The sequence below is a fragment of the Marmota flaviventris genome, chromosome 16, assembly GCF_047511675.1.
Source record: "Marmota flaviventris isolate mMarFla1 chromosome 16, mMarFla1.hap1, whole genome shotgun sequence".
Classification (NCBI taxonomy): domain Eukaryota; kingdom Metazoa; phylum Chordata; class Mammalia; order Rodentia; family Sciuridae; genus Marmota; species Marmota flaviventris.
Window position 1 is genome coordinate 65,532,721 of NC_092513.1, and position 8,844 is coordinate 65,541,564.

At 66.2% G+C, this 8,844-nt stretch overlaps 1 protein-coding gene across 1 annotated transcript; it reads left to right on the forward strand.

Moving 5' to 3' along the window:
• Positions 1-3,480: 3,480 nt before the first annotated feature.
• LOC139702172 (basic proline-rich protein-like) lies at positions 3,481-8,187 on the forward strand. The gene is made up of 3 exons (XM_071602610.1): positions 3,481-3,727; positions 5,624-5,743; positions 6,917-8,187. Exons 1-3 carry the CDS (start codon positions 3,481-3,483, stop codon positions 8,185-8,187), a joined length of 1,638 nt encoding a protein of 545 aa, XP_071458711.1.
• Positions 8,188-8,844: the final 657 nt, after the last annotated feature.

Consider the following 8,844-nt stretch of genomic DNA (forward strand, 5'->3'; position numbering starts at 1 on the left):
TCATCTGGGGCTTCGAGGTGGGTTGGGGTCTTGGAGTGAGAGGGGCAGCCATAGGAAGACCCACCATCTGGGCAAGAAACATGAGACTCTGGGCACATCAGGAAGGGTGGGAACCCTGGGCGTGGGGGACAGCCTGGAGTATGGTGAGGGTCCCAAGAGGGCCAGCTAGTGGGATGAGGAGCTCCTTGTTGGAGTAAGAACCTGTAAGTGTAGTCACCTGAGAAGTAAGTTGCTTTTAAGGAGACCAGGTACCTGAAGCAGGTGAGCTACAAGGGCCCTCGGCCTGAGCTCAAGTCCCTGTTCACCAGCTGCTGCAGGTGGGCCCTGGGGGGCAGGGAGAGGGCGGGCCTCCCTGGAAAGACCCTGGGCAGAGACTTGAGAGGGTGCTCCTCAGAATTGGGATCGAGTGGTGTCAGGCTACCCACCCCTGAGGATATGTGGGGACAATGGTTGGGGCTTGCCTAGAATTGGGGTCGGGCCACCAGGTCCCCTGTAGAGCTCGCCCTGTACTATGCTGAGACAGGTCAGGAGCTGGGCCTCCATTTCCCTGATGGGAGCACATTCACAGACCCTCTGGGCTCTGGCTCTGGGGTGGGGAGGGTGAGAGCAGTCCTGGGCCCCAGGTCCCTGGAGCACCCCCTCCCTTCAAAGGCCAACAGAAACTCAGTGCTGGAGGGGTCTTAGTAGGAGCAGGTGGGCACTCCCTCCATCAGGCCCCCAAATGGGCTCCCCAGCCATTGCCTGGCACTGGAGGCCCCACACCTGAGCAGCAGGACCTTCCCAGGGCCTGCCTCACGACATCTGACCATCCTGATCATGTGGTCCCCGAATAGCAGCAACCCAAGTTCATTTGCCTAGGCACGTGGTGCAGGAGGCCCTCTAGGACCCTGTGTCTAGTTCTTCCCGGCCCCTTGACCCAGCCCCCTCATCCTGTCCTGTCCTCCTGAAGGGCAGCAGGGGGCAGACAGGGCAGGTCCTCATCCCTGGTCTGTCACCCTTCACTCACTCATTCATCCCTTCATCCAACAGCCCTTCTCAGCCCTTCTGGAACATGCAGCTGCCCCATGTGGCCCACAGGGAAGGGTAGACAGAACCCAAGCTTGTTTTATGGAGGAAGGAACAGAGGTGGAGGCCTGTATTCCTCCCTGTTCCCAGGACTCATCTGACTCCAGAATATTTTGTAGCCCTGGCCTGATCTTCTCTTCACGTGATGCCCAGGGACAGAGAGCTCCCAGAAGGGCTCTGGGGCTTGGCTTGCTGCACTCTGGGCCCTGCATTGTCCTGGGTTCTTCTCCAGATGCTGGGGATACCTGGAGAGGCCAGTCAGTGTCTGGAGGAAGGTGTTGGCTGCAGAGCCCCGCAGCGCTTTTGCCAGTTTCTTGCCTGAAGGAAGGGCACCACTCAGCCAAGCCTCATCCAGGTACTGGCTAAAGCCTTGTATTAGTCTGTTTTCTGTTCCTGTAACAGAATACCTGAGGCTGGGGACTTCATGGAATAAGGAGTTTGTTTAACTTATAGTTCTATTTGTTTTGGGTATGGCACAGGTATCAGTTGACTCTGATGAGGACCCTATGGTGGAAGGCTTCACAAAGCAGGAGCTGGTGCAGGAGGGGACATGACAGGGTGAGCCAGGAGCCAGGGAGAGAGGAGGGGCCAGGCCTGCTCTCTGGCACCCCCTCCCCTGAACTAACAGGTCCCTGGAGAACTCCAGCAGTGCTTCCAGGAAACCCAGTGGCCACATGACCGGTCCCACTCCTGAGCAGTCCCACCACATCCAGAAGGCACAATGGGGACCACACTGCCACACACGAAACTTTATGGAGACAGACTGGGGCAAACCAGTGGGCCTGCTCCCCATGGACCCTGCTCCCCCAGGGCGGGCTCCCCCTGGACCTGCTCCTACAGGGACCTACTCCCCCTGGCCCTGATTCCCCTGATCCTGGTATCCCTGGGTCCTGCTCCCCCTAGCCCTGCTATCCTTCGGCACTGTTCACCCTGGCCCTGCCCCCCAAGGCCATGGTCCCCCTGGGTCCTGCATCCACTGAGCCCTGCTCCCCCGGGTCTTGCTCCCCACTGGGCACTGCTCTTCCTAGGCCCTGCTTCCCCCGGCCCTGCTCCCTGGACCCTGTTCCCACTAGGTCCCGCTCCCCCTGGGCCCTGTACTCCAGGGCCCTGCTCCCCCTGGCCCTAAACCCCCTGGCCCTACTCCCCCTGGCCCTGCTCCCCTGGGCCCTGCTCCCTCTAGCCCTGCTCCCCCTGGGCCCTGTTCCCCTGGGCCCTGCTCCCCCTAGCCCTGCTCCCATGGGCCCAGCTCCCCCTGGGCCCTGCTCCCTAGGGCCCTGTTCCCCATGGCACTGCTACCCTGGGCTCTGTTCCTCCTGGGCCCTGATCCACCAGGAACTACTCACCTGGGCTCTGCTCCCCCTGGCCCAGCTCTCCCTGGGCCCTGCTCCCCTGGACCCTGCTCCCCTGGGGCCTTGCTCCCTGTGGGCCCTGCTCCCCCTGGCCCTGATCCCCTGGGCCCTGCCACTCCTGGGCCCTGCTCCCCTGGCCCTGCTTCCCCTGGCTTTGCTCCCCCTGGGCCCTGCTCCCCCTGGGCCCTCCCTCAGGGCCCTGCTTCCCCTGGTCTTTCTCCCCTGGGCCCTGCACCCCCTGGCCTAGGTCACATGGACCCAGCTCCCCCTTGGCCCTGCTCCCCCTGGCCCTGCTCCTCCTGACCCTACTCCCCTGGGTCCTATTCCCCCTGGTCCTGCTCCCCATGGTCCTGCTCCTTCTGGCCCTGCTCCCCCTGGTCCTGCATCTCCGGGCCCTGCTCCCTGTGGCCTTGCTCTCCCCACTGTTCCCCTGGGCCCTGCTGCCCTTGGACCCTGCTCTCAATACCCCTGCTCCCCTGGGCTCTGGTCCCCCTGGCCATGCTCCCACACGGCCCTGCTCCCCTGGGCTCTGGTCCCCTTGGCCCTACTCCCTTGGGCCCTGCTCCCCTGTGTTCTGCTCTCCCTGGCCCTGCTCCCCTGGGCTATGCTCTCTCTGGTCCTGCTCCCCTTGGGCCCTGCTCTTCCTGGCCCTGCTCCCCTGGGCTATGCTCCCTGCTGGGTTCCGCTCCCCTTGGACCCTGCTCCCCCTTGATCCTGCTCTCCTGGGCCCTGCTCCCCCTGAGTTATGCTCTCCCTGGTCCTGTTCCCCTGGGCTCCGCTCTCCATTGTTATGTTCCCCCTGGGCCCTGCTTTCCCTGGGCCCGCTCCACCTTGTCCCTGCTCCCACTGGACCCTGCTCCCCCTGGTCCTGCTTCCCTGGGCTCTGCTCCCCCTGGCTCTGCTCCCCCTATCTCTGTGCCTTGCTCCCCCTACCCCTGCTCGCCCCGGGCCCTGTTCCCCCTGGTCCTGCTCTCCCTGGGCCCTTGTACCCCTTTCCCTTTTCCCGCTGTCCCTGCTTCGTATGTCCCTGCTCCCCTGGGCCCTATTCTACCTGGCCTGGCTCCTCATGGGACCTGCTCCCCCTGGCCCTGCTCCTCTGGGCCCTGCTACCCATGGTTCTGTTCCCCTGGGGCCCCAGCTTCCCTGGGCCGTGCTCCCACTGGGCCCTGCTCCCCCTGGCCCTGCTCCCTCTGGCCCTGCTCCCCCTATCCCTGCTCCCCCTACACCTGCACCTCTGTGCCTTGCTCCCCTACCGCTGCTACCCCTGGGCCCTGCTCCCCCTAGTCCTGCTCTCCGGAGCCCTGCTCCCCCTGGTAATGTTATTCCTGGGCTCTTGTCTCCCTGGCCCTTTTCTGCTGGCCCTGCTTCACATGTCCCTCCTCCCCTGGGTCCTATTCTACCTGGCCAGCTCCCCATGGGACCTGTTCACTCTGGACCTGCTCCCCCTGGTTCTGCTCCCCCTGGTTCTGCTCCCCCTGGTTCTGCTTCCCCTGGGACCTGGTTTCCCTGGGCCCGCTCCCCCTGAGCCCTTCTCCCACTAGGCCCTGCTCACCCAAGCCTTGCTCCCCTAGGCTCTGCTTCCTCTGGGCCTCCTCCCCTACCCCTGATCCCCCTACTCCTGCTCACCCTGGGCCCTGATCCCCCTGGTCCTGCTCCCCCAGGCCCTGCTCCCCCCTGGGCTTCATTCCCCCTGGGCCCTGCTCCCCCTGGCCTTGCTCTGCCTGGTCCTGCTTCCCTGGGCCCCTCTTGCCCTGGCCCTGCTCCCCCTGGCCCTGTTTCCCCTGGCCCTCCTCCCCTGGCTCTGTTCCCCTTGGCACTGCTCCCCTGGGCCCTACTCCCCCTGGGCCCTGCTCTTCCTGGCACTGCTCCTCTGGGACCTAATGCCCCCTGGCTCTGCTGCCAGGGCCCTGCTCCCGCTGGTTCTGCTCCTCCTGCCCCCCGGTCACCCTGGGACCCGTTGCCCCTGGGCCCTGCTCCCCCTGGGCCCTACTACCTCTGGTCTTGCTTCCCTGGGCCCTGTTCCCACTGGCCCTCCTCCCCCTGGCCCCGCTCCCCCTGGCCTTCCTCTGGGCCCTGCTTCCCCATGGTCTCAGCTCCTTATGAACCCTGATCCCCCTTGGCCCTGCTGCCCTGGGACCTGCTCTCCTGGGCCCAGCTTCCCCTGGCCCTGCTCCCCTGGGCCCTTCTCTCCCTGGCCCCTGATCACCATGGTCTGGCTCCCCATGGGCCCTGCTCCTCCTGGCCTTGCTCCCTTGGGCCCTGCTCCCCCATGGGCTCCACTCCTCCTGGCCCTGCTCCCTCTGGGCTCTGCTCACCCTGGGCCCTGCTCCCCTTAGCCCTGATCCCCCTGGTCCTGCTTCACCGAGCTCCACTCCCTCTGGCCATTCTCCCCCTGGCACTGTTCCCCTGGGTCCTGCTCCCCTGGGCCTGGATCCCTCTGGTTCTGCTTTCTAGGGCCCTGCTCCCCCTAGCCCTTCTCCTTAGCAGCCTTGCTCTTCCTGGCCCTAATCCCCTGGCCATACTCCCCCTGGCACTGCTCCCCTGGGCCCTGCTCTCTTGGGCCCTGCATTACCTGGCCCTGCTGCCCTGGGCCCTGCTGCTCCTGGGCCGTACTTTTCTGCACCCTGCTCCCCCTGAGCTCTGCTCTCCCTGGTCTTGCTCCCCATAAGCCCTGCTCTCCCGGGTGCTTTCCCCCGGATCCATGCTTGTCCGGAGCCCTGCTCCCCCTGGCTGTTTCCCCTTGCCCTGCTTCCCCTGGGCCTGCACTGCTGGGACCTGATCCTCCTGGTACTGCTCTCCCTGGGCCCTTCTCCACATGGCCCTCTTCTACTTGGATCTGCTCCCACTGTCTCTGCTCCCCTGGGCCCTTCTTGCCCTGTAACTTGCTCTCCCTGGCCCTGATCCCCTAGGCCCGGCACCCCCTGTGTCCTGCTTCCCCCTGCCCTGCTGCCCCTGGGCCTGCTCCCCTGGGCCCTGCTTGCCCTAGTACTGCTCTCCCTGGGCCTTTCTCCACCTTGCCCTGCTCCACCTCGCCCTTTTCTCCCTAGCTCAGCTCCCCCTGGCTCTGCTCCTCTAGGCCCTGCTACCCTGGGCCCTGCTCCCTCTGGTCCTGCTTTCCTGGACCTAGCTCCCCCTTGGCCTTGCTCCCCCGGTCCTGTTTCCTGGGCTCTACTCCCTATGGAACTGTCCCCCTGGCCCTCCTCTCCTAGGTCCTGCTTCCCTGTGCCCTGCTATTCCAAACTCTGCTCCCCTGGGCCATGCACCTCCAACCGCTGCTCCCCATGGGACCTGCTCCCCTGGGCCTGCACTCCGGGGCCCTGCACCCCCTGGTACTTCTCTCCCTGGGCCCTTCTACCCTTAGCCCTTTTCCCCCTGGCCCCACTCCCCATGGCCCTGATCCCCTGGGCCCTACTCCCTATGGACTCTGCACTCCCTAGCCCTGCTCCCCTGGGCCCTGCTCTCCTGGGCCATGCTCTCCCTGACACTGTTCCCCATTGGCCCTGCTCCTTGGCCCTGCTCCCCCTGGCCCTACTCCCTATGGACTCTGCACTCCCTAGCCCTGCTCTCCTGGGCCCTGCTCCCCCTAGTCCTCTTCTCCCTGGGCCCTGCTCCACCTCATCTTGCTCCCCCTGGACCCTGCTCTGCCTGTCGGTGCTTCCCTGGGCCCTACTCACTCCAGTCCTGCTCCATTGTGTCCTGATCCCCCGGGTTCTGCTCCTCCTGGGCCTTGATTCCCCTGGACCCAGTTCCTCCTCGGCCCTGTGCCCCCTGGCCCCTTTCTCCCTGGCTTTGCTCCCCCTCGCTCTGCTCCCCTGGGTCCTGACCCTATGGGACCTGCTCTCCCTGGCCCTTCTCCCCTGGGCCCTGCTCCCCCTTGCCCTTGCTCCCCCTGGTCCTGCTTCCCAGGGCCCCGCTCCCTGTCGCCCTGCTCCCACTGACCCAGCTCTCCTGGGCCCTGCTCCTCCTGGGCCCTGCACTTCTGTGCCCTGCTCCCAGTGGGCCCTTCTCCCCCTGGGCCCTGCTGCCCCTGGTCTGGCTCCCCATGGGCCCTGCTCCTCCTGGCCCTGCTCCCTTGGGCCCTGCTCCCCCTGGGACCTGCTCCCCCTTAGCCGTGCTCCCCCTGGTCCTCCTTCACTGAGCCCCATTCCCTCTGGCCATGCTCCCCCTGGCACTGTTCCCCTGGGTCATGCTCTCCTGGGCCTGGCTCCCTCTGGTCCTGCTTTCCAGGGCCCTGCTCCCCCTGGCCCTTCTCCCTATGGGCCTTGCTCTTTCTGGCCCTAATCCCCAGGCCCTGCTCCTCCTGGCCCTGCTCCCCTGGACCCTCCTCCCCTTGGCCCTGCTCCCTGGACCCTAGTTCCCATGGTTCTGCTGCCCCTGGGCCCTGTTTTCCCTGGTCCCCACTCCCCCTGTTCCCTGATCCCCCTGGACCCTGCTCCCCATGGGCCCTACTCCCCTGGTCCTGCTCCCCCTGGCCCTACTCCCTGTGGGTTCTCTCCCCCTAGCCCTGATCTCCTGGGCCCTGATCCCCGTGGTCCTCCTCCCGGTGGTCCCTGCTACCCCTGTTCCTGCTCCCCCCGGACCCTGCTCCCCTGACCTTGCTCCCTTGGGCCCTACTCCCCCCGGTCTTATTCCCATGGACCCTGCTCCACCTGGTTCTTCTCCCCCTGTGCACTGGTTTCTGTGGGCCCCGCTCCCCCTGGGTCCTGCTCCCCCTGGTCCTGCTTCCCTGGTCCTTGCTTCCCCTGGCCCTGCTTCCCCCGGCCCTCCCCCCTGGCCCTGCTGCCCCAGGCCCTCCTACCCTGGTTCTGCTCCCCCTGGGCTCCACTCCTTCTGGGCCCAGCTCCTCCTGGGCCCTACTCCCCCTGGTCCTGCTTCCTTGCACCTCGCTCCCCCTGGCCCTGATCCCCGTGACCCTGTTCCCTCTGTTCCTGCTTTCATGGGCCCTGCTCCCCCTGGCACTGCTTTCCTCAGCCCTATTCCCCCTGGGCCCTTCTTTCCCTGGGCCCTGCTCCCCCTGGCATTGCTCCCCATGGGCCCTGCTCCCCTGGCCCTGCTGTCCTTCGTCCCTGCTCCACCTGGTCCTGCTACCCCTGGGCCCTGCTCACCTGGGCCCTGTTCCCCTGGGCTCTGCTCCCCCTTGGCCCTTGTTTACCTGTGCCCTGCTACTCCTGGGCCCTGCTCCCCCTGGGCCCTGCTCCCCCTGGTCCTGCTCCCCATTGACCCTGCTACCCTGGGCCCTACTTCCTCCAGTCCTGCTCCCTTGGGCCCTGCTCCCCCTGGCCCTGATCCCCTGGGCCCTACTTTCCTGGGACCTGCTTCACCTGGCCCTGCTTCCCTGGTCTCTTCTCCCCCTGGCCCTGCTCCCCCTGGCCCTTTTATCCTGGCTCTGCTCAGTGGGTCCTGCTCCACTGGTACCTTCTCTTCCTGGCCCTGTTCCCTTGGGCCCTGCTCCCCCTGTGTCCTGCTCCCCCAGGCCATGCTGCCCTGGGCCCTGCTCCCCCTTGGACCTGCTCTCCCTAGTCCTGCTTCCACAGGCCCCGCTCCCTCTGGCCTTGCTCCCCCTGACCCTTTTCTCCCTGGCCCTGCTCCCTGGTCCTGCTTCCCTGGGCCCTGCTTCCCCTGGCCCTCTTCCCCTGACACTGCTCCCCAGGCCCTGCTTCCCCAGGCCCTCTCCCCCAGTCCCTGCTCCCCTCTGGCCCTGATTCCCCAGGCCCTGCTCCCCCTAGTCCTGCTCACCTTGGGTTCTGCTCCCTCTGGGCCGAGCTCCTCCTAGGAACTGATCCCCCTGTTCCTGCTTCCCTGCTCCTAACTCCCCCTGGACCTGCTCACCCTGGACCTGCTTCCCTGCACCTCATTCCCTTGGCCCTGTTCCCCCTGACCCTGCTCCCCTGGACCCTGCTCCCTATGGGCCCTGCTCCCCATGGGCCGTGCTCTTACTGGCCCTAACCCTGGCCATCCTCCCCCTGGCCCTACTCACCTGGGCCCTGCTCTCCTGGGCCCTGCTTCCCCTGGCCGTACTCCCCTGCTGTGTTCCCCTTGGCCCTGCTCCCCTGGGATCTACTCCCCCTGGGCCCATCTCCTCCTGGACCCTGCTCCCCCTCGTTTGTTCCCCATGGTCCCTGGTCCCCCGGGCGCTTCTCCCCCTGTTCCCTGCTTCTCCCGGGCCCTACTCCCCATGGCCCTTCTTCCCCTGGGCCTGCTTCCCCGGGCCCTGCTACCCTTGGTACTGCTCTCCCTGGGCCCTTCTGCCCCTGGCCCTGCTACCCCTGGCCCTTTTCTCCCTGGCTCTGCTCCCCTGGGCCCTGCTCCTCTGGCACCCGCTCTCCCTGGCCCTGCTCCCGCTGTGTCCTGCTCCCCCTGGCCCTGCTCCCCTGGGCCCTGCTCCTCCTGGGCCCTGCTCCCCTGCACCCTTCTCCCCTTGGGCCCTGCT